Source organism: Sus scrofa, chromosome 1 (assembly GCF_000003025.6).
Source record: "Sus scrofa isolate TJ Tabasco breed Duroc chromosome 1, Sscrofa11.1, whole genome shotgun sequence".
NCBI classification, from domain to species: domain Eukaryota; kingdom Metazoa; phylum Chordata; class Mammalia; order Artiodactyla; family Suidae; genus Sus; species Sus scrofa.
This window is the reverse complement of record NC_010443.5, coordinates 72,437,084-72,463,544: the sequence shown is the minus strand read 5'-3', so window position 1 is coordinate 72,463,544 and position 26,461 is coordinate 72,437,084. Positions and strand designations below refer to the sequence as shown.

General features: G+C 34.8%; 1 protein-coding gene across 5 annotated transcripts in view; it reads left to right on the top strand.

The window, feature by feature from the left end:
* Positions 1-26,461, top strand: part of ATG5 (autophagy related 5) — a 176,453-nt gene that overhangs the window by 56,858 nt on the left and 93,134 nt on the right. For all 5 annotated transcript variants that reach the window (XM_021090470.1, XM_021090498.1, XM_021090478.1 and 2 more), the window contains one exon: positions 8,886-8,980. In XM_021090470.1, coding sequence (XP_020946129.1) covers positions 8,886-8,980 — 95 coding nt within the window. The remainder of the gene's footprint in view (positions 1-8,885; positions 8,981-26,461) is intronic.

Here is a 26,461-nt window from a genome sequence, read left to right as displayed (position 1 = left end):
AATACATTTAGTTAATTAGTCTTCACCTATCACTGTGCAGCAGCTCTGTAAACCTCTATTTGGCAAACTTTAAAAATTGTCGTTTAAAGTTTGTGAAGACTTGAATATAATTGAGGGTTATTCTTACTTTTTTTTAAAATTTTAACATGAGCACATAGAATAAGTTGGGGGTTTTTTATGTTATAAAATTTTTGAATTTTGAATTCTTTTATATTGTTATTGGTCCAATTTGAAAATAAATTAGATGTAGACTCTTAATTGGTTGGAATATAGTAATTGAATTCTATTTAAAAGTAAAGTCAGTTACTGGGATTGACTCTTGGAATTCATTAAAGATATTGTAACTAACAGTTACTGTTTGTTAACTGGTGGTGTTGAAATTAAAATTTACAGTCTGCTTTTTTACAATATTTAGTAAAACTAGTTTTCTTTAAGTTTCCAGCAATATATTTTTTTTTAATTGTGAACCTCTTGTCCACCTAGATTAACAGGAAAACCTCATTTTTTCCCCACCATGCTTATTCCCTCTCCCCACTATTTTAAGAGATGTCAGGAGCGAGAGAGATTGAGAAGGAGTATTTTAGATTTTAATGTTAGTAGAGGTGGAACTCAGACTAGCCTGACAAAACTGGAGGACTGCTTAGTGCTTTTTGGACCTTTCCTGCTCCCTCCACCATTTCATGGTGTACTTGGAGATGAACACATTGGAAATTGATGGAAGGTAAATGGCAACTAAATTGCTCCCCCAGAGTGAGAAGATAGGGCCTTACAGGGTAGTTGAAACCATTGGAGGAAGCAGAAGGGGGTGCAGAGGGAGTTTGGTGTTGTAAAATGTTACAGCTGGATTGTGTTATGGCTCTTGTTCACCCCACTGTGGCTAGCAAAGGCCAGTCAATTGCATAACTTCAGGAGGCAGCTTTCACGTCGAATTTCTTGTGAGTGTTGCGAACTCCTTGGTAATGAGCCAGGCTGAACACTCCAACAATCTTATAATGATGGGGTTTTGGCAGAATCACTTTCCCATACTATTTTAACCCTTCACTTACTTTGTTACTCAGTTCAGAAGCTTTGTGTCTTTTCTTATTGAATCTGAGGCAGCCTAAGAGACAAAACCTTTATGTAGCACTGACTTTGTGCCAAGTACTCTTCCGAGTATTTTGTATATATTAACTCCTTTATTCTTTCCAATTACTTTATGAATACTATTAATATCTTGATTTTACAAATGAGGAAATTGATACAGAAGTTTAAAAATATGTTGCTCAACTCTCCTAGCTATTAAATGGCAGGGCCTGGAAGCAAACCCAGGCAGTGTGGTTCCAGAGTGTCTGCTCTTTCTTCTGTGCTCTGCTACATTGGAGATTCTTTTTTGTTGCTCCCCATTTGTCTGAATCAGTCATTTGCCTATTTAGTCACTTAACAAACATGCATTGAGCCTGTACTTTGTGCCATGAACTTTCTAGTGTTGAAGACAAAGGCCTTGCTCTCATGAAACTGATATTTTAGTTGGGAGAGAGAGACAGTAATAATTAAGCACACAAATAGGGTAATTTCCAAGAATGGTAAGTGTAACAATGGTAAAGAAAATAGAACAATGCTTTAGCTAGAATTGTGAGGAAAATCTTCCCTGAGGTGGTGGCCCTTTTGTTGAGACTTGAATGATGAGAAAGAAGCAGCTCTGTGAAGATGAGAAAAGTGGGGATTCTGGGCTGCTGAAGCTGTGATATGGGAACAAGCTTGGTGTTTTCTAGGGACAGGAAAGAAAACTAGCGTAACTTGGAGCTTTAGTAAGTAAGCAGACTAATAGGCAGTGAGATCTCAGAGGGATACCGGGGGTCTGTGCAAGGGGGTGGAGTGGGGCCCAAAAGGAACCTGCTTCCTGGGAAGAAGGTATTTTATTATTGACATGATAGTTGCTTTGATGCAGAATTTGGGTTTCATGCAGTCTGCCCCATTTGCAGCCAGTAAGGATTTTTTTTTTCTTTTTAATGATTTTTTTTCTTTTTAATGATTCAGGTACTTCAGATAATCATTGTTAAAGTATGTCATAAAGCCTTAGTCATTCTGGCCCATTAGAAAAGTGTTTGGAAATTTATTCATTAATGGTATGATTCAGTTTATGTTTTAAAAGAGCATTCAGGATGCTGTATATTGGGGATACAAGTGGAAGGGCAGAAACCAACTAGGAGGATGTCACAGTGGTTCAGATACAGAGATAATAGTGGTTTAGATGAAAGTAGTAGCAATGAATACAGAGAGAATTGCACCCTAAAATGTGTGTATATATATATATATATATATATATATATATATATATTCCTCTCCTGGAAGTCAGTTATCCAGACTGTAGCACTTATTTTTTTTAAAGGACAGAGGAGTATGGTAGTTCCTTCTTAGCTGTGGTTTCATTTTCTACTGTTTCAGTTACCTGTGGATGCATGTGGTCTGAAAATATTAAATGAAAAATTCCAGAAATAAACAATTCGTAAGTTTTAAATTGTGCACAGTTCTGAGTAGCATGATGAAAGCTAGCTCTGTCTCACCTTGGTATGCAAATTATAAGAGGTGATTCCAGCCTGTCCACACTGTGTATGCTACTCTCCCATTAGCCATAGGGTAGCCAAGTTATCATGTCAAGGGTTGTGGTATCCCAGTGCTGGTGTTCAGGTAACCCTTATTTTACTTAAGAATTGTCCCAAAGCATCAGTGCTGCTGACAGCCAGTATATTCTCTTCCTGTTTCTAGTTTATAAATTAAACTTTATTATAGGTGTTCAGGTATGGGAAACACACACACACACACACACACACACACACACATATAGGTTTCAGCACTAGCCACAGTTTCAGGCATCAACTGGAGGTCTTGGGATGTATCTCCATGGCTTAAAGGAAGACTATGTAAATGTCTTCTCTCACTTTATTATGAAGACAGGGATGGTCCAGGCCCAAATTTCCCTCAGTCCCAGGTTTTATTGCTCTTCTGAGTCACTCAAACAACAAATTTCCCCAGGGTACAAGCCTCCTGCTATGAAGAGTGTTTATGTACAGGGTTAAGGATTGGCCTTCTCCTGGATTGGTTCTCTCCTCAACCTTAATGCAGGGGGCAGCTTGCTAGTCCTGCCTACTTCCGTCTTCATGAAGGATTTGTAGGGGTCTTGAAGCCTTTGCAAAGCTTCTTTACTTTGGTTAGAGCCTCCCCACCAGATATATCTCAGCAACTTGAAACCTCAAACAGAAGAACACGTAGAAACATGTGGGTGTAGCTGTGTGATGAGCAGCATCCAAGCACCAGGGGATGTGCTGTTGTACAGAGGATGCCCCCTGCCCCGGTTCAGCCTAACTGTCCTGTTAACATATGACTCAGAGGACAATGAGTTTGACGATACGGGTCACTTATTTAACACACCTGTGTTTGGCACCTACCAGTAATTACTGGTCTTTTCCCCTATTTGCTTTACAAAGATTTTTAATATATTACGTATGAAGAAATTAATTCAAATATGCCTATACTTAGATATGCTTTCTGTTACAAATTTTGAAGGCCTCTGGTCAAAATACTGCATATATTACATGGCCACTTATAGTACTAGTTTGAATAATACTGTTGATAAATGCAAAATGTTGTGAAGAGTGAGTTCCCTTCAGCAGTGATTTTCAACCACTTTGTCCTTACACTCTTCAAAGAAAAGCTTAAAGTCGGGCCAAAAGGATCTGACACTTAGAGTGCGGTAAATCTGTTCTTTTTGACATCACTGATGCAACTAAGCAGAGGGGGATGGTGTGGATGTGGAGGCTGTTTCACCCCTTTTCTTTGTTTTTTTCCCCCAGGCATCAGTGCCACATTATGGAACTGAGGCTTTATGGAATTCAAACTGAGTTGCAGTCCCTTAGGTGTCTTTCACGTCTCCTGTGGGATCTTGTAGACAAATATACTACTTGTTACATTCGAATGTTCAGAAATTTGCCTTGAGCTCAAATTTGCCTTGAGCTCTTAATAAAAGTTTAAGTGAAAGAACAGATAGATCCTTTAAAATTGCCACTTTTTTCTGCAGTTTTTTCCATGTGAGGAATAAAAAAATACAAATTAATCAGTTTATTTCTCATGTTTCTTTGGAAGATCTCTGATTTAAAAAAAAAAAATTCTGGATTTTTTTAAATTTCCAAGACCAATATAAAAGGTTGATTCAGAGTTCCCATTGTGGCTCAGCAGGCTAAGAACCCAGTATATTCTTCATGAAGATACACGTTTGATCCCCGGCCTCTCTCAGTGGGTCAAGCATCCAGTGTTGCCTCATTCTGCAAAATAGGTAGCAGATCCGATGTCGCTGTGGCCTCAGCTGCAGCTCCAATTCGACCCCTAGCCCAGAAACTTCCATATGCCACGGGTACGACTGTAAAAAAAAAAAAAGTTTAATGCAGCAGAGAATGAGAAAAAGATTGGTACCTACCAGGATTTTGAGGAATTCTATTTTTAATATCTTTTTTTTTTTAAATAAAATTGCCCTTCTGTACACAGCCCTTCAATTTTGTGACCCCCGATTGAATAGCCTTCCTAAGTGAATGTTAAACAGAAACCAACATATCATATTCTTAATAGCTCTGGCAAGAAGTGTATAAGTTACCTTCTTTTCTCTCATTCTTTTAAAGCTGCTAGTTTTAATTTTCTTCTACTTAGTTACTTGTTTTGTTTTAGAATTAGAACTAAATTAATTTGAGAGCTCTTGAAATAGATGAACATTTGCCTAAATTTACAGTGTAAAAAATGAGCAGCTAAAGACCATTGAGCTTCTTCTACTTCTAAGTACTGTTTTCATGGCCAATAACACAACTAAATGTACAACTTAGTATAATAACTAATAACATAGTTCCAATATTCAAAATATTGCTTGGTAACAGGTTGGTATGTACTTAATTCATTAATATGTAGGAAGTTAGCAGTACATCCTTATTCCAACTTTAATTATTGACTAAGGAATAAAAGAGATACTAGTTGTTACAAAACCCAGTGTGAAAGACATTTGGTTATAAACTTCTCAGCACAGATTTTCTTTTAATTCCTTCTTTTGTGTCTTATTTGTTAATAAATATGACACATAAAAGGTAGATTATTCTTGGTTGGAATGCTTTTAGTGTTGTTGTGGAAATGCCTACTTTATATAAGAACATGACATTTTGATTAAAAGATTAAAGGAATATTAATACAGATCTCTTATTATGTCTTAATCCCTTTTAAACATAGTTGTATCAGACCAGGTATAGTCCCTGGAGATAGAAACCACACAGAAGGTTAACCAGGTTAAGTTTTATAAATAGCTTTATTTATTAAACTCTGATAAAAAAAAATAACTGAAGACATAAGAAAACTGTATCTGTTACCAGAGGGCTAAAGAGGAAGGTCACACTTACAAGGAGTTCCTTCCCAAGGCTGGATTTAGAACCTTTGAGAAGGTATATTCCAGTCCACTGGATTAATAGAGGAGTTCATTATTTTGCCTGGATTGGAGCTGGTCTGCAGTTGCTGGAAAATCAGGAAAATCTGGGCTGCGGGCCACCAGCAGCAAGTGGCACAGGCATGCAGAGGGAATGGCAGCTCCCTCGGAAACTGTAGGCCAGCCACTCACTCATATGGGCCTGCAGAGGAAGTCAGGGTGCTGATAAGGGCGAAGTCCTTCCCTGTCCCCGTGCAGGCAGGAGCCCCTTTTTCCTGCGGTATTCTTTCACTGCTTTCTACTGAGAAAGCTTCATGTGGTTGTCAGAGCAGAGATACTTGAAGAAACCGTGTTCTTTATGGCAGTGCATATGCTAAAGGGTGAACATGGAGCTGAGAGTCAGTAAATTGGTACTGTGCACAATACTGTTTCTACTTTCCGTTTACTTTCTTTGCAGTATAGATATGTAAAAGCTTTTTACTAAGCACCTTTCTATACTTTATTTATTTAGTTACTGTATTTGTTTTCCTTCCTTTAGCCCTATTGGCATTTTAGGTCAGATAATTCCTGGTTGTGGGGAGCTCTCTGTTTAGTGCATTGTAGTATGTTTAGCAGCATCCTGTCCTTTACCCACTGATGCTAGTAACACACACATATATTGATGGCATCCAGAAATGTCTTCAGACCCACACAGGAGCAAAATCTTCCCTAGTTAAGAATCATTGCTTTAACCTACTTTTTTCCCTCTCTGTTAGAAACAGTGTAAATCTTTCCTTTTATAAAGGTTTGCTTATGGTTTTTAATGTTATATTTTAATAAAGAGGGTATCTTAAATAATTACAAAACTTTATTTTTAGAAGGTCTAACAGAACTGTTTAACTCCTTTATCTCATCTGTAAGTGAATTAGGGTAGAATTCTTAGCTGATTTGTTTCTAGTCGTATAGCTATTTAGTTGTAGACTTAGGATTAGAATCCCAAAATTTTTAATGAAAAGTTATACACCCTGTACTCTGTTATTCATTCTTTGATTCAAGAGCATATGTTATGCATACACTATGCATATGTTATGTACTGTGGTAGGTCCTAGAGATTTAATGATGAGACAGTGGGTTAAATTTCAGCTATGCATGAAGAATAATTTTATTTAGCTATTCTTACTTGATATTTGATAGAGAAAGATATCTTTTTAAAAGCGTTAAATGAAGAATTGATTTATATGTGAACGGACTGTGGTTAAATGAGCTACTCAGCATTAAGACAGTTTGATGGTTACAACTGCTGAAATGGTTGTGGACTTCTCTGGTCTTGGTTCTTAACTAAACTCATAATAACCTGGAATTAGTTTTCATCTGTGAAATTGCCCTGGACTGACTGGGCTCTTAATTCCCTATCCTACCAGTTCTAATGTTGTATGAGTCTTTTCCCAGATTGGAGTTGAAGATGAGAGTAAAGAAGGCCTAGAGCCTATCACAGTCATATAGGACAACTAACTAAACTTGTTTTTTATATATATAATTGTGATACTTAAGCAGTATGAATAGATTGCCAGTTAGTTGGGTTGAGTCTAGTAGTGGAGAATAAGCTTTAACACCAGGGCCGATGTGAGTTTCTGGAGCATTCATGTGCTTTACAAAAGTTTAATTCAGAGATGAAATTCTGTGTGTAAAAATATTTTAAGGAAAAATTCTGAGTGAGTTAACACAAAACCCAGAATGAAGGAAAAAATAGTATGTTATTTATCAGATAAGGGGTTTGTACACAGACTACATAGAGAACTTTTATAATACTCAGTAACAGAAAGACCAAAAAAACAATTAAAAGGGGGGCAAAGGATTTAATTGACATTTTTCCAAAGAAAATATGTAAATAACCAGTAAACAAATGAAAAGATACTCAGCATAACTAGTCTTTAGGGAAATGAAAATCAAAACCATAAAGAGATACGACTTCACACCCACTGGGATGACTATAATAAGGAAGACAGACAATAACACACCCACTAGATGACTGTAATAAGAAAGACAAACAATAACATGTTGGCAAGGATGTGGACAAATCAGAACCCTCACATATTATTTGTAGGAATGGAAAGTGGTACAGCCACTTTAGAAATAGTTTGGCAGTTCCTCAAAATATAGTTAGCATATGGCAGTTAAATAGTTACCACGTTAACTCAGCAATTCCATTCCTTCGTAATATGCTCAAGAAAATTGAAAATATACATCCACACAAAAACTTGTATGTGAATGTTCATGAATAGCCGAAAACCCAAATGTCCATAAATTGATAAATGGGTAAACAACGTGGTGTCTCCATATAATTTGGTCATAAAAACTAATGAGGTTCTCATACATGCTACAACCTGAATGAACCTTGAAAAGATAGTTTAAAAAAAAAAACAAATGCAAAAGACTACATTATATAATTCCTGTATGAAATGTCTGGAATGGAATAGAGATTAGAGATTTCCAGAGGATCGAGGAGGGGACAGGGAGTAACTATTCATTGGTATAGGTCTCTTTTGGGGATAATGAAAATGCTCTGAAATTAGGTATTTGCAGTGGTTGCTCAACTCCAGATATACTGAAAACCATTCAGTAATATACTTCAGAAGGGTGGTTTTATGGTATGTGAATTATATATCCATAAAGTAGTTTTTTTTTAATCAAGCCTGTAATTTTTAATTTTTATTTATTTTTCCTTTTTATGGACACATCTGTGGCATAAGCTGCTGGCCTTCGCCACAGCCATAGCAACACTGGATCCAAGCCACATCTGTGATCTGTGCTGCAACTTGCAGCAATGCCAGATCCTTAACCCAGTGATCAAAGCCAGAGATCAAACCCTCATCCTCATGGATACTAGCTGGGTTCTAAACCCACTGAGCCAACAATGGGAACTCCAAGCCTGAAGTTTTTAAAAAAGGAGTTGCTTAATCAATCTAAGATTAAGCTGCAACTGACGATTATTTGTCAGTTTAACATTTCTTTCAAAGCCTGTCCTAAAATTTTATCTTTTTGCTGTTCAGTGTGTACTGTTTGTTATTTTAACTTTGTTTCTTTAAACAAGCTCTGATTAAAATTAAGGTCACTTGAAGCTGTGCCTTTATAGTTTAGACAGACAGTAGGAGTAGGGACAAGGGCATCAAGACATTCATCTATACCTGTTTTTTTGTCTTGATAATGTAAGTAATTATAATCTGTGTAGTGTTTCTCTTATGAGGAAAAAAAGGTCTATGGAAATATCTAGGAAGAGGAAGCAACAATGTAGGAAAAAATTAATTTTATATCTTGCTTCATGTTTAGTTATGGAAAGTTAAGTTTAAGAAGAAATAATATATAAATAATGCCCTTTCAGAAACTTCTCTGAGGATGGATGTTTAGTAACTTTCATCTCTTCATGTGAAGTATTAAATTACAATGTTCATTTTTGATAAATAATTTATCATTACAGACAGATTTGACCAGTTTTGGGCCATCAATCGGAAACTCATGGAATATCCTGCAGAAGAAAATGGATTTCGTTACATCCCTTTTAGAATATACCAGGTAGGAAGTAACCTTTTTTAACAATACCAACTTATGAAAACCTCAAACATCTTATTACTTCTTGAAGCACTCTAGTCCAGACAGCAACTCATTAGTATTTACTAGGGCTTTCCAGATCTCTTTCTTTTGGTGGCAATTAAATCAGAGACTACACTGAAATATGTGACTCATATAGTCGATCTTCTTTATTTGCAGATTTTTTTTTTTTTTTTTGGTCTTTTCTAGGGCCACTCTCACAGCATATGGAGGTTCCCAGGCTAGGGGTCCAACTGGAGCTGTAGCCGCCGGCCTACGCCAGAGCCACCGTGGCGTGGGATCCAAGCCTCGTCTGCGACCTACACCACAGCTTACGGTAATGGTTCCTAGTCAGATTCATTAACCACTGTGCCATGGCAGGAACTCCTGTGTTTGCAGATTTGCCTGCTTGCTAAAATTTATTTGCAGCCTCACAGTGAATACTCAGTGGCACTATCCTGGACATTTGCAGCATGATGAAAAATTTGATTTGCCCCATGTACACATTTTCAGTGATGCTGTGCCTTCTTTTTCTGCTTTCATCCTATAAATACGTAACTTCTCCCAGTTTGTTTAGTGCCACATTCTTCATGTTTTTGTGCTTTTTGTTGGTAATTTCGATGTTAAAAATGACTCCCAAGCATAGTGCTGAAGCGCTTGTCTTTAGACAGAAACATACATAAAATGAGGTTATATATTTTTGATGAGTTGAAGAACATGGGACCAGAGGTTTGCAGTAATCCTTGTACTCCCCCTAAGAATAGTGGTATTCAGTATTAGTTAATTCAGTGTTTTCAGTGACATAATGGAACATAACTACCACAAATAGGGAGAATGCGCTGTATTTGTTTTAGATGATGGGTTTTCATTGTTGTACAACAAAAGTAGTAGCTTCTCATTACCATACATTCTAACTGGGTAAAGAAACTCCATGTTTCTGTAGAGTACTTTAAAACTGCCATGTGTTTCCTACACAGCACATACTGAGTAGATTTTTATTAAATGATATGCATAGGTATCCAGAAAGGTGCCTGCTATCATGAAAAGAAATTAGAAACACAGTATCACAGACATGGACTCTCATCCAGCAGGATTTACATTCAGACTCAAAGGGATGTGTCATAACTTCCCTTTGTAGCCATTTTTACTATCTCAGTCTTTACTCCTTGTTATCTACAGTTACTTTTTAATAGAACCATCAGATAAATGTGTGTTCAAAGAGGAAAACAAACTGTCCAATTGAAAATTAGCAAAAAACAAAAATCTCAATATACTCAAAGAATGAAAAGTATTTCTGACTTAAACAAGGTTATTTCTCATTTATTTCATTAATTTAATGGCAAATAGACCATGTTTAGATCATGGATTCATAATACGTATAATAGGAATAAAATGAGACAAATGCCTGCTAGAATTAGACCAGATGATCTAATAAGCTATATTCCTCTGCTTCCTTTTTTCAATAGAAAATTAAAATTTTAATTGCACAGGTCTTTGTTAAGCATAGATATTATTCAGTGGGTTTAGAAATGCCATAGTTTATTTTATTTATACTTTATCTTGTATTATGAAGAATCAGAGGCAGTTTAAAAGGATATATTTTGTGTATTCACCAAACAGAAAGAAATTTAAGATTTAAAATTAGAGCCACCAGAAATATAAAATGAAAACCCAGCATGAAATTACTTAAGCCTTGAATATGTGAAGATCTTCAAATTTATTAAAACTCATCTATAAAATTTGACCCCAGGTTTCTTTGTAGCCAGAACCAGGGGAAAAGAAATATGACAAGACATAATTTTTTTTTATTCTCTATAAGATGAAAACTTACTAGATCATTAGGGAAAGCTAAGTTTTCTTGGACACTGCATAGAAAAGAAATTTCTCATGTGGCCTTATTTAGAGGGGGTCGGGCAATATCCTTTATACCTTACCTACAGTAAAAAACATAGTTATAGTGTCAGTAAAGCTGCTTCCTAAAGTGTCACTCAGTGTATCATAAGCCATGGATCATCAACAGTATAATGAAGTAAAGGGAAGGATAAGATGGAAAAAAAATTGTTATTTTGTGAAAGAATATCAGATAAGACAGGAAAAAAATTGTTATTTTATGAAAGAATATCAGATAAGAAGGAGAATGATGGAACAAGGCAATTGAGGCTTAGAATTAACCAGTAGAGATTAACCCAGCAGAGGAGAGGTTTGCAGAGAACACTGTTAAGGAAAAGAAGGGGAGAGCAGCCAGCAGAAAAGAGAGGTTGAACAGTTTTGGCAACTGTCATGCTCAATAGTGGGTATATAGAACAGTCCCTATATTTGCATATAATAACATGAGAAAGACAGCAGGAAGCCTAATTGCTTGTATTGAGAAAAGAAGTATTTCACCTTACATGAGTGGGTACTGACCACCTTTGTATTCACTAAGAGAAACCTCAGGAGTGACTGTACAGACCTAGATTCAGTAGTGATATGCTTTAGTTATTCCACAGAGAAAAGCCAAACTGAGTCAGGTTTTACAGATAAAGTATAGTGTCCACAGTGGATAGGATCCTTTGTGTGGTCTGTAAATTTCATAGGGAGAGGCTCGGTCTTTACCATCATTGACATAGCTATCAGTGATTAAAATACAGATTAAAAAACAATAACAGACTATCACAGAATTTTAGAGTGGTCCTTAAGTTTTCTGAGTGGATTTCAATGTTTTTTCACACAGCACCCACTTTGGGGTTGTGCTTGGAAAGGGTAGGTGATAGGACAAGTGGAAGTGACTCAGGCGGCTTGACTCTGTCCCCCTAGGGCCAGTGGTTGTGGCATCACATTTATAGAAATTCCGAAGCACAATTTTTTATCTAGACCTAGATGAGGTTGGTGCTGTGCCCAAGTTAGGCAGTTCTAGCTAGCACTCAGAATGCACTAATAGCCTCACCATGTCAGTGCTATATTTGAAGGCAAGGTTAGATTTTTTTTTTTTTCCTTTTCAATTCTATGTAGTAGGATTTAGCAGTGTTAGGTACACTGTAAGTGCTTCAAAAGTACTTCATTGATTGAATCTTAGAGTATTAAAAGCACCAAAAATCACATAATTTTAAAGCTGAAAAAGGAATTTATAGTTCAGATAATGCAAAACTGAAAAAGCTAGCTGTTTCCTTGATTTTAGGTTCCAAGAATACTGCTCTTGTAATAGTTCAAGAAAACAAAGCTTTATTTATTTAGTTATTTATTTATGGATCACAACCGAGGCATATGGAAGTTCCCAGGCAAGGGACTGAATTGGAGCTGCACCTGCCAGCCTACACCATAGCCACAGCAACATGGGATCTGAGTTGTGTCTGTGACTTACACCACAGCTCATGGCAACACTGGATCCTTAACCCACTTAGCAATGCATCCTCATAAATATAGTCAGGTTCGTTATTGCTGAGCCACAACAGGAACTCTGCACTTTTAAAATTAATTAAAATGTTGGAGAATAGTAGGAGCAAGTAGAAAAGAGCTGTTGGAAGGGTTGCATGAAAAAAAAAAAAAAAAAACAAAAAAACAACAAACCAGTGCATGATAGATCAAGATCCCAGTTTTGCTTTATTCAATTATTCTAATAGTTTGTGGCTTGATGTAAACCTCTCTGAGCTCAGAAAGTTGTCAGATGTTTGAGATGTAAAGGCTAATAAAGCACCTCCCCTTGAAAAAAAGTTGTGTTTCCTACACAGAGTGCTGAAGGGAGGCTTCTAATCTAAGCCTCTGGGAGGTGTGATGCTGACTGTGTGCTGTGTTTCAGTAGGAGCTTATTCAGTCCTGTTGGACCTTTATTTCCATATCCACAAAATGAAAAGGGTGAATTTTGTACCTCTGGTTGGAATTGTTCTTTAAAGAAGCTGTATTACAGACTCACCTAATTATATCAGTCACTTCCTTATTTTTTTAAACATTTTAGACTCCTGGTTTCAGAGCAAATTTGTTATTTTTATGGTAAACACAGTTCTTTCCTTTATGGTGCTGTTTGTGTGACTTGCAATCATTTTTGAAAATGATTCATCCTGAAAATCTGTAAATGTTTGTTAATTCATTAAAACACTCATTAGTCATTAATAGTTGGTTTGGGGCTATTCTGTTGTACCATGAACTACACAGTAATGTATGGTAACGCATACCCAGAGCCTAGCAAAGAATCTTATTTGTGGAATTTAGTTGAATAAAATGTATCACAGACTCTGATGACTCCCCAAAAAAGAGTTCCAAAATCAATCTGAGATATATACCTCAATACTTATTTGGATGGTTAGATTCTAGTATATATATTTAACCATATACTATAGTTTCTAGATTGTAAATGCTTTAAGCTCTTTTAGGGAAAGTGTGTTGTAATGTTACTTAATGTAGGGCTTATGGGATTATTGTTTTTAGAATAATAGCACAAATGTACAGAATGGAGATCTCCTCTTTCGAATTTACCATTCTTTTCTGGGGAAGATTGACCTCTTACTTCTGTATCATAACACTAAAGGATTTAAAAGAGAGATACAGAAAGAGAGGACAAGAGAAAGAGAATGTGTATGTGTGAGAGAGAATGGTTTTCATAAAGTTCTATAATTAGATAGAAAGTGGGAAGCTAGAGAATTCTCAAAATTTGCTTGACAAAACCTGGCTGCCAGGTGGGGACTCTGTTAGGGCAGAGCTTGCTGCCTGATCTTTCCTTTATCAAGACATTGGCAGTTTTTCCTCAAAACTGGAGGCAAAACCTAGGGGCTTTATTCTCTTTATTGACCTAGTAACTTTATTGTTGGCTTACTCCTCTATGGTTTGGTTCTTTCTTAAATTTGAGTAAAATTTTAGATGTGAGATACTTAAATGAATATAAAAATTTTGGAATCTTAGTTTTGCCCATTGTTCATTTGCTGGCTTTTTCCCTTTCCCTGTTTTGTATTTTTGAATCTTCATTCATACCTTGACCAAAGGAAGATGAGATCTGATTTCTGCTTACCTTAATTATATGATCTAAAGATAATATCAGATTTCTGCTGTTGACTCCTTTACAGCTGATTGGTTTATATGGTTGGGATATCCCATTGATTAAGTGTAGTTTTTACTTATGTGGCATTTTGGTTAATCTGTACGCTTCATTTCTATAATATCCTAGTGATAAATCTCTGTATTATTTGAGACTTTAAAGTAGTAAGTAAATTTAAATAAAGCCTAAAAATTCAGGTTTATTAAAATAAAGGGCATAATTTTGCCAAACTTTTTCTTTTTCTTTGCAGAGTCCTAATAGAATTCCTGAATAGGAAGGGGTAAAAAGGAAGGGGACACTGAGCATGCTTGAGTGAGGCCCATTTATCATTGGAAGCCTCAAAACAAACTTATGATATAGAGAGCATTATCTGTGAGAAAACTGAGGCTGAGGAATTGTAAATCACTTGCTCTGGGGCACACACATGAAAAATGGAAGCGCTAGAATCCAGACCAAGGTGAGATTTACAAACAAAATATAGTTTTATTTGTAAAAATTAAGTTTATAGCATTTTCAAGACATAATTGTCTCATAAAGTGAAGTCCACCCTGACCAGATAAGTTGATAGAAACCTAGAAAATCTCAAACTGGTGATAACCTTCAAAGGTTGGCCTTTGTACAGATTATTGGAAAACTTTAGCCCTTTTTTTATCTGTAGTTCAGTTATCATGGGCTCAAAATGACTATAATCCAGTGACAGCATTTTAGTCGTAAAAGTAAAAAAGTCCAAAAGTAGTTTAGAGATCCATTACAGACCAAAATGTGTCATTTCTGTCATTTACATAACAGTTTAGTTTGGTGTGTTGGTTTCAGGTCTGTGTTCCTGAAATCCAGGTGCTTCATATTAGCCAGTATTCTAGAGATGAGGTTAATGGCAGGAAGTGTTTCAAAAATGTAACTAAAATGTTATTTAGAAGAGCACAGGTAAACAGATGTGATTAATGAAGTATATGTTAAAAAGATTTGTAAAATGACTGAGGTCTTCAGGCATTGGTATTTAGACTGTAGAGTAGAAATTAGGCACATAATTTCTGTTTTTCAAGAAGCAATGGATTTGTAAATGTTATCCTGCCAGTATGCTTTATGTAAGAAAAGTTTTTCTTGTTCATTCAGTAAGTTCATTTGCTCACAAATATTTGCATGTCATGCCTTGTAGGAGGCACAGGGGGGTACAAGTGGTGATTAATATTGTACGTCACTCTTTATAGAGTTTATAATCTAGAGAGGGAAATAAATTGACCAAATAAATGTAAAAACACATTTTAAATCACAACTGTGACTGATGCTGTGAAGGAGAGGTACAATAGTACAGTGAAGCTTAATTTCTGTAATGAGAATTTGATCTAGTTTATAGGGCAAAGAAGTCTTTGATGAAGGGTCACAGCCCTTGAGGTCTGACAGATGGGTGGAATTAAGGTAGGCAGAGAGTGTTGAGAGGACCTTTGCAGGCAGAGGAAACTAAGTGTAAGAACAATCTGTTGGTCTTGAGCACACTGGAGAAGTAAGGGTCAGACCATATTTAGGAGTTTTTTCCCTTACCCTATATATATTTTTAATAATTTGAATATCTGTTCATATTTATTCAATAATGGGTTATATAACCAACCTACTTTGTTCTGTATGTTAATTTAGAGATTATAAATTCAGAGAATCCTCTTAGAAACAGTGTTCCAATATCATTTTTAGCTTTATAAACAAAAACATGACACCAAGAAACAGTGCTTGTTTTCTGATAAAGTTGAAATAATTCCTACTTGTCTTTGGAAGACATTGTTCACGAGTTATAGTAAAATAAATAAGTTTTGTTCTCTTTTATAACCCCCCAAACTCTGCTCTTTCCTGTTATTTCCTTCGTGTTTCAATGTAATAGTTCATTTATGAATTAAAACTCTATTAGCATTCTAATTCGTTTGGGAAGTTTACTAGACATTTTACTTAAGGAAATATATTAACTTCTATTTTATTTTTTTCTAAGGACCCATTCCACATTTTATTTACAATTTAAGACTAGCTTTAATCTCAAAATCACATACCCATACACCTATTTCCTCTTTGCTGATTTTATTTAAACAGTAAATGTGTGGTTAGTCCAGCAAAGACTGTAAACAAATATTTTACCACGTCTGTTACATGGAACACACAGGAACAGCTTGTAACAGAAATTCATCCACCTCCCCCATGACTTTTTTTTATTATAAATACAGGTATCAAAACAGTCCTGAACATATTTTTGATACTACTAGTAGTCAGCAGCCATACACCACTTCAAAAATTAACACAATTTGTGACAGTATTCATTGTACCTGCTACTTTAGACAATTTCAACTGAAGCTCTTTCACTAAGCAAGATGGATAAGGCAGGCCATTTCAGTTTATCCCTCTTGAGATTTTTTTCTTTTCAGAAACACACATGCTTCTACAGCCATCTGACACTTCTTCCCATGCTTTCACGTGTAAACCTGAATCCTGTTTTGAGTACCCCAGGTTTCATTTAAGGACAGTGCTTTAACAAGAAAGAAAATGTGCTGCATCTTCCTCCTGTTACCTGAAAACATGCTGGGTGTACATGTGTTAAATACATTCTTACATATGTCCAGGTCATGTTTACCAGCTGGAATTATCTTCTCGTGTGTGTATTTTGCATCTTGATATTTAATCAAGATATCAACATGAGTAGAAGGTTGTTGATTGAAGACAGGTTTGAGATCCACTAAAATTAATTGTTGTATGTTTGTCCTTCTGGTGGCTCTGGAAGCTTCATATTTTCTTTAGACATCATTAGACGTCTTAGCTCTTGATGTACAACTTTGATGCTTTATGAATTTTGCCCTTTTGCCAACACTGGTATGCTCCATGCACCCACCTATGGAGACCACCATCTTCTCCTGCAGCTGGATGCACCGCCTTTCTGTTTTAGTGTGCTGAAATATTTAAGAATCTAGATCCTTAGAAGTTGAGTGAAGAAGAAGGACATTTTGAAAAATGGAAACCAGCATGTCATAGATTAACTTGGCACTCCTTATGGCAGTTCCTCAAAAACTTAAAAATACAGTTAGCCTATGATCCAGCAGAATGGATGCTCACTTCTCACAATAACTCCACTTCTGATTCAAGTGAAGATAACAGTTATAAAATGATAAATAACTTGTAAGTTGAAGCCATATCATTCATTTTCACCTTTTTGTATAGATATTAATCTGAGGTCAGCTTATGAAATTATTTTCATTTCTTTCCAGAGTATTTTAAACACTGATTAAACAGGTAAAGAGAATTCCTTCTTCAGTAGGTCCAAAGGAGAAGCTGAACCTCTGTATTGTGCTTAAATCTTTGTGCTCCTCAAAATGCCATACACATAATTGGTGCTCAGTAAGTACACAAACTATATGAAGAAACTTAAGAAGTTCTCATCACCTACAAAGGTGTGGGTCATTCTGGGCTCGTCGTAAGACTCTAACATTTATACCACATATTTTTACTATAGAATTCTGGACCAGATTTTCTGTTGAGAAAACTGTCGTTCTGAAGTAGAAGAGGCCTATATGGGATATATATATAATGATTTAAAAAAATCACTTTATATTTGTGTTGCACTTTATATTTTATAAAATACCTTCATGCCATCTCATTTAATCTTCACAACACCTTTGTGTGGACAGAATAAATATTATTGTCTTTTATAAGGTGAAAGTTAATGAATAGATAAAGGACACAGCTAGTGAGCAGTGGAGGAGAGGTTAGAGTACAAATCTATGTCTGTGTTGTGCACATATTATAAAGTATCGTTTTTTTGTAAGAAGATGGATGTTTATTGAGACTTGAGATTAATGTTTTATGAGCATAGGTTGTGTCAGATAATAAAGAATTTGGAGTGTTTGAGTTTTAAAGGGTTAAAGAAATAGAGGATTGAAGAAATTCTTTTCTTTTTGATTTTGTTGCCTTTGCTTTTGGAGTCAGATTTTAAAAATTACTGCCAAAACCATAACAAGGAGCTTATCACTTTTCTTACCATGTACTGGTATCTATGAGCACATACTGTTTTCTTCTAAGAGTTTTATGGTTTCACGTCTTACATTCAAGTCTTTAATCCATTTTGAGTTAATTTTTGTAAAAAAAAATGTAAAAGGTATAAGATAGTGGTTCAGTTTCATTCTTTTGCATGTGGATATTCAGTTTTCCCAGAATATTGAAGAGACTTTTTCCTCTTGTATATTCTTGGTTCCTTAGGTATAAATTAATTGATCATGTACACATTTGTGCACTTATTTCTGGGCTCTCTGTTCTTTTCCATCGTTCTATATGTCTGTTTTTATGCCAATGTCATACTATTTTGATTACTGTAGATTTTTTTTCTTTTTAGGGCCGCACCTCTGGTATGTGGAAATTCTCAGGCCCTAGCCTGAGAAATATAGGCTCAGGCTATAGGCTCAAATATAGGTTTGTAATATAGTTTGAAGTCAGGTAGTGTGATATCTCCAGCTTCATTCTTCTAGGATCAGATATTCTAATGGGTTATTTTTTGGGGTATAACTCACATACCATAAAATTTGCCCCTTTAAAATGTACAGTTTTAGTATTTTCACAGAATTGTGCAGCCATCACTACTATCTAATTTTAGAACATTTTCATCACCATACAAAGAAACTCCATATCCATTAGCAGGCACTTTTCCCTCCTCCCACTGGCCACTACTAATTTACTTTCTATCTCTGTGGATGTGCTAGAGGACATTTAAATGGAATCATATCATATGTATCTTTTTGTATCTGCCTTTTTTTTTTTTTATGTGGCATAGTGTTTTCAAGGGTCATCTGTCTTGTAGCCTATAAGCACCTCATTCTTTTTTATGACAAAGTAACATTTCATTATATGGATAAGCCACATTTTATTTACCCATTCATCAGATGATAAATATTTGGGTGGTTTCCACTTTAGGGCTGTTATGAATAATGCTCTGATGAACATTCATGTATACCTTTTTGGGGTGGGCATATGTTTTCAGTTTTCCTGAATATACACCTACCAGTGGGGCTGGTAAGTCATGTGATAACTCTGTGTTGAACCTTTTGAGGAACTGCCGTATTGTTTTCCAAATTGGTTGTACTATTTATTTTACATTCCCACCAGTAATGGGTGAGGATTTTAGTTTTTCCATATCCTTGCCAACACGTGTGCATCTTTTTGTTTAGTCATCCTAAGTGGGTGTGAAGAGGTATTTCATTGTGATTTGGGTTTACATTTCTCTAATGACTGATTGTGTTGATCATCTGTTCAGGTGCTTACTGACAATTTGTGTGTCTTCTTAGAAATATCTTTTTTGCTTATTTTTAAATTGGATTGTCTTTTCATTTTTGAGTTGTAGAAGTTCTTTATGTATTCTGGATGCTTTATTAGATACATGCTTTATAAATATTTACTTACATTTTGTGGGCTGTTTTTTGTTTTTTGTTTTTTTTTTTCCTTTCTTGGTCGTGATCTTTGAAACACAGAAGTTTTTACTTCGATGAAGTCCAGTTGTTGTTGTTGTTGTTACTTATGCTTTTATGTTGTCATATTTAAGAAAACCTTGCTGAATACAAAGTGATAAAGATTTCTTCTTATGTTTTAGTTCTTTCATTTAGGTCTTTGATCCATTTTGAGTTAATTTTTGTGTATAGTTCAAGGTAAGGGATCCAACTTCATTCTTTTGTATGTGGATATTCCAGTTCTCCCAGCATGATTTGTTGAAAACAATTCAATTATCTTAGTGTTCTTATTGAAAATCAGTTGTCCACAAAGTAGGTTAATATCTGTACTCTCGGGTCTGTTCCATTGATAGGTCTGTTTTTGAATTCTGTAGTTTTTTATGTAGAAAATCAAGAGATATCAACCCTCCACCTTTGATCTCTTTTGCAAGATTATTTTGGCATTCTGGTTCTTCGGCATTCCTTGTTATCTCTAGAATCAGCATTTCCATATTAATTCTAGAATATCTGCAAGAAAAAGAAAAAATGGCAACTGGGATTTTTATAGGAATTATATTGAATATGTAGATCAATTTGTGAAGTATTACTACCTTAACAAACAATATTAAGTCTTCCAATCTGTGAACACAGGATTTCTTCCCATATATTTATGTCTTTGGCTTGTTTCAATGATGTTTTGTAGTTTTCAGTGTACAGTTTGCACTGAACACTGTTAAATTTATTTCTATATAATTTTTGTTAAATTATAACAAAAATTCATTTCTATATAATTTTGTTAAATTATTTCTATATATTAAATATAGAAATATTGTTAAATTTATTTCTATATAATTTTTTCCTCTTTTATCTGGTTGTTTTTATTATTATTTTCAGAAGTGGCAAAAGCAGACATCCTTGTCTTATTCCTTACCTCAGGAGGGAAAGCTTACAATCTTTCATTACTGAGTGTGATATTAACATGTAAGTTTCTCCTAGATTCCCTTTATAAGATTGAGTTCTCTGCTACTCCTATTTTGTTGAGTATTTTTATAATGAAAAGGTCTTGCATTTTGTCAGGGACTTTTTCTGTGTCTATTCAGGTTCTTACGTGGGTTGTTTCCCTTATTCTATTAACATGATGTATAGCACTGCTGGTTTTCTTTGTTGAACCAACCTCATATATCTGGACTATTTATTCAGTCAGAGTATATAATATATGTAGCTAGGTGTGGTTTGCTGGTTTCTTGTTGAGGATTTTGTGTCTACATTCATAAGGATTGTTGGTCTTCAGTATTCTTTTTTTTGTTGTTTTTGTTTTTTGTTTTTTGCTTTGCTTTTTAGAGCTGCACCCATGGCATATAGAAGTTCCCAGGCTAAAAGCTGCAGCTGCTGTCCTATGCCATAGCCGTAGCAACATGGGAGCCGAGTCACATCTGCGACCTACAACACCGGATCCTTAACCCACTGAGCAAGCCATGGATCAAACCTACATCCTTATGGATACTAGTCAGGTTCATTACTACTGAGCCATGACAGGATCTCCAATCTCCAGTATTCTTATCGTGTGATGTCTTTGTCTGTTTTTGATATCAGGGTAATACTGCCCTCATAGAATAAATTGGGAAGTGTTGCCTCTTCTAGTGTTTGGAAGATTTTATGAAGGATTAGTGATAAATCTTGAGATAATTCATAGAATTCTCCTGGGAAGCCATCTGGGCCTGGGTGTTTCTTTGTGGGAAGTTTTAAAACTACTGATTCAGTGTCTCATTTGTTATAGGTCTGTTCAGATTTTTGACAGTTTTTGCCATTTGTTCTCATTGCTTTTATGAAACAGGAAATTGGAAGAAGTTTTTTTTTAACTTAGTATATTACTTAAGAACTGGAATTTATTAGGTTCTCCAGTAAAGAACTTTGAAAAATTTATAAGAATTTAAGCTGTAGTGTTCATTAGTATAGCAAGTGATTAAGATGGTGAAGTTTCATTTAGGCAATTTTAAGTTTATGTACCATCTAGCTGTGTTTTGGAATATCCACCTTGAATCTCTGGACCTCAATTTTGTCATCTGTAGAATAGGGAAAATAATATTTCATAGGATCGTTATGAAAATTAAATGTAATACTAAAAAGTATAGTTGATTTATAATGTGCCAATTTCTGCTATATAGCAATAAATGTAATACTTCAGATACAATATTGTGCCTGGTACATAGTAAGTAATTTGCAAAATATTTGCTGTAGTTATTAGATGTTATTGACTTAAATCATTATAATTTTGCTCTGAATTATTTTATCAGTGATGATGATGGATTTCCATACCCTCTTATATTCTTTTATTTTTATGATTAGTGTAATATATGTGACAAATAGTTCACTTCATTTATCAATATATTTCTGGTCTTATTATCATTGTCTTCTCTTTGAGGCTCTGTCTGGTCCCCCAAATCTATTTCTCATTACTACCAAATACATAACATACTCTGTTTTAGTTCCCTATTTTTTTTACCACTTCAGGTTTTAGACTCAATACCTTGGAGTCTCTTTTGATCAGTTTCTTAGATTTATATAGTACCAGAACCATTTGCATTTATCACCTTCTTGCCTTTTGCACTAATTTAGTTGCTGTTAGTTTGATTTTCATGAAACATAGCTGGACTCCCACCAAATAACATCACTTATTGTCCACCAAAACATGCTTAATATTTTATTTTCTTATTCTGTTCACTTCTTTTAGGAGTAGCACCCACTCCCAGAATGCTTCTTTTTTTTTTTTTTTTCCAGAATACTTCTTAACTCAAATGTCATTTCTTCCAAAAGTCTTTATTGATTTCTCCGTATGTGCCCCACCCCGGCATACCATGTAGAAATTATTTCTAATTTCTCTGAACTTCATTTTAAAACATTTCCTTCTGCTTTTTATTATGGCCAATGTAATTTTATGTATTGGGGAAAACCTTTTGAAGAGTCATCTAATTCAGCCGCCTAATTTTAGAAATAAGACAGCTTGCACAAAATTACTGCCCAAATGTTCAACTGGATATTTAATGGCAGAGATATAAGTAGAACTTGAGTCTTGGATTTCCAGCCTGGATCGTTTTCTATGTGCTGCACTGTAATATAGACATTTCTTAAGCCAGTTTACAATATTTCACCATGAATCTTAAGTCTATGTAATTTCTCTGTAAGAGGTATAACCTGTGAATTCCTGGATGTCAAAAAATTATTTCGTTTCTCTCTGTATCTTTATAGATGTTTCTCAGAGGCTGTTTCTTGCTAGAATGAATAAATGAATGATATACTTTGCTTTAGTGTTAGTATCATTCTTAATGTAATATTTGAATGATAGTCCCTACTTAGACGAGACCTGTAGGGGGCAGCCCAACACAGCAAGTTTTGATTGCCTTTGCTAAATAAGCTAACTACTACTCTGAGATTGTTTTGGACTTAAATTGCTTCCTATATGGATTTTTGCAAAATGAAAGCAATAATTAATTGTAAGCTGGTTTGGTGAGTGTATTTTTTAACAATTGTCTTGTATAGGGATGGGAACTTTCTGATGAAGATGATTTACCATTTTGTTTTTAAAGCACTGGATGAGAGCAAATGATAATGTATTAGAGCTTCTTAAAAATTTGCTTTGTTTATTAATTCCGAAATAACATGCATAGGCTAATGGCAAATGTGGTCTCTAATTTATTGTTAGAGAGTATTCAGACTACCAAATTTATTATTAAATGGTGTCAACATTTTCTTATTACTAATTTGTTACACTAAGGTAGGTCATTGTTTCATTCAATATTTTCAAGAAGAAAAAACATTGCTAGAGAAAAAAAAAAAAAAAAGATATTCCCTTGTGGCTCAATAGGCTAAGTATCCAGTGTTGTCATTGCAGCAGACTGGGTCACTGCTGGGGCAAGGATGCGATCCCTGGCCTGGGAACTTCCATGTGCCGCAAGTGCGGCCAAAAAAAAACAAACAAAAAGAAAAAAAAACTGGTAAACTGTAGACACATAGTAATAGTTAACATTCATTGAGTACTTAGTGTTCCAGGTACTATTAAATACTATTTTACATGTATTCGTTTAATTCTTTAATTCTTACTAGAGTCCTCTAGGACATGTGCTGGTACTGTCACATTGTATGCATGAAGTAATTGACTGATTTTTGAATATTGCCCAGGGTCACTCAGTAAGTAGAAGAGCTAGGATTTGAACCCAGGCAGTCTGGCTCCAGAGCTCTCACTCTTAATCAGTATTCTTTTGATACACTGTTGAGTTCATTACTTTTATTTTCTTACTCCTTTCTATCACAACTTTCCATTTGAGACTGTTTTCCAGTTTTTACACATATCAGGCTTCTTATTACTCCACCCTTTCTGTTGCTTCCTGCCTTCAGTCCTTTTTTTTTTTTTTTTCTTCTAATAGAGAAAATGCATGGACAGAAAGTAAAAACATAACATCCTCCCTTTAGTGTGAAGAGATTGAAACAGATAGCTAAAGTTGTGTGGTTTTCTTTCTCTTTTATTTACAGAGTGTTCTTTTTCCAATTACCAATTAAGCAATTTTTAGTGATCACATTAAACCCATGAACTCTCAAATTTAGGAGAAGAATGAACTTCACTCCCTATGCTTGAGCATGTAGTACTGAGGGGTAATTTTAAGAGCTGAACCATTAATAACTCATTTTTTAAAAGCAGACAAATTGTAATAAGATAGTCTTAATTATTTCACTGAAAATCACTTTTTTAGATCCCTCCACTAAAAAAAAAAATCTTAGTTGTAATGAAGTGCTTATATTTTGCTATGGTATTCTAATATATATAAAAATTAACCTTACTCTCAGTTATTGGTATGTATTTTCTCTCATTCTTTTGATAATTTTAACTCTCCTTAAATACTCTTGAGGATATAAGTAGATATGCTAAAAGTAAGTTTGACTCCACTGGTCAGTTTGAAATTTGAAAAAAGCTTAAGTTAACTGTGAGATGATTTAAAAAGTTATAACTTGGCTAAAATGAAAATAAAATTGTTTCATACCTAAAATATCAATTAGTATTTATATCATAAAATAAGATCTTAGTGTATTACTCTTTTAAGAAGATATTTTCAAAGAAACTCCTTGGTTTACTATTATTACTTATCAAGGCAACTCAGGTTACATTTAATATTTGAGTTTCTTAGAGGAATTGTCAACCCTATGCCCTAGAGTTGCTTAGAGGAATTGTCAGCCCTATGCCCTACATACCTGCACCTCAGGATGGTTTGCTGCTACCTTAATGGTTGGTTTACAGCCTTCCTATCTTTTTCTTACTGACACGTGTTTTAGTTTCCAGATTGACTGCTGGCCTAATGAGGTCTTGGCAGTTGCAAGCCTAAGCTCAGTCCCTGTCTAAAGAATGTTTATTCCTTCAACCTTACTATTCACAAAGATCTCTAACACCCATATCATGTAGGTGTGTATGTGTGTGATTATCACATTTTTCTTCCAGTCCTTTTCCATCTCAGAGAATGTTAATATCCAAAAATGTGTGTGTGCGTGTGCACGTGCATGTGTTTGAGAGAGAGTGATTATCACATTTTTCTTTTAGTCTTTTTCTTTCTCAGAGAATGCCAATATCCAGAAGTGATGCCTTACAGGGTGATCATCTAATCTATTGGCAATTTCATGGTGTAAGAAAATTTGCTTAATCACTTATCTATTCCAATAGTGAAAACTACCTTCTGATTTTTTTTTTCTGTTCTTCTCATAAGTGATTTTCATATAACATGCCAGACACACAACACCTGTCTGTTAAGAACAGAATTACTAGGCTTTGATTCTTAGTAGTGGTTCCTTCTTTTGGGTAAATATGAGAATTGCTTTTGGTCTAATTACTCATACTTTTAAAATAACTACTCACTGATAATTTCAAGTAGGTAATACATATGTGGTTATTTAGGAATATTAGAAGGAAAAATCAATTTAAAAATACAAAGGCTAGTATCCTTTATTTCTGGCCTGAACCTAGAAAATTTTGTTTGACATTTTATATTCTGGCATCATACTCTTTGATGAAGTATGTGTCTTAGTTGTTGGGTCATACTCATTTAAAAAGAAATTTTTTTTTTTTAAATTTTCAGATTTTGGAGAGTTTATGTATTTGCTTTATGAGCCATGCAGGTTGTTTATAATAATAAGACAGATGCTAAGGAGATGATATAAATGCAGATATATGTATAGATATATTGATGTGTGCATCAGTTACATTGACACGACATACTGATGAAGATCTTCATGTATACGTATTTGAAATTTCTTCAGTCTTTAGTTAGGCAAGTTGTTCCTTTTGCAGATTGATTGTGATATATTAAAATGTTTGTTCTCAGTTAAGAAATATAGTCTAGTATAAACGGTCAATTGTATTATTTTTGGATGCTTTGGGAGTATTTTACAGAATATATGTTGTCTCAAACAGGATGTATCTCTCAAAGGTCTGCTTTAAAAACCCCTGTAAATGTAAAGAAATGAGTATGTTGCTTAGAGGGGGTAGGGGAACTCTCTATTGATGGAATGATGAGCCTTGATTTAAATTCAACAAAATTGGATCTACATTTGGAAACCATATTTGAGTAAAATATATATCTAACTTGGGTATCCTCTTTTCATGAAAGTCAGTCATGCTATGTTGTGACACAGTTATGCAGTGAATAAATTAATTAAATTTATACTGTTGTGAAATTGTATGAATTAGTAAGGTAAGGATTTCAAATGATTGTTGAGTTCACTGGTGAGTGATTTGTATATTAAATATGTGGCTGAGTTAATGTTCACAAAACCGAGAAGTCAAACTAAAAGACATTACTTATTACTGAACTTCATCACCCATGTTTTATACCATATTAAATTTATCTTCAGAATATCACTGTGAATGGAAATTATATTTGAAATGTAGAAAATTAACATTGAGAAATAACATGCCTTCAAAAATAAAGACTCGAAAATCCAGTGTAGTATGTATTCTTAACATTTTATTTGTCTAGATTT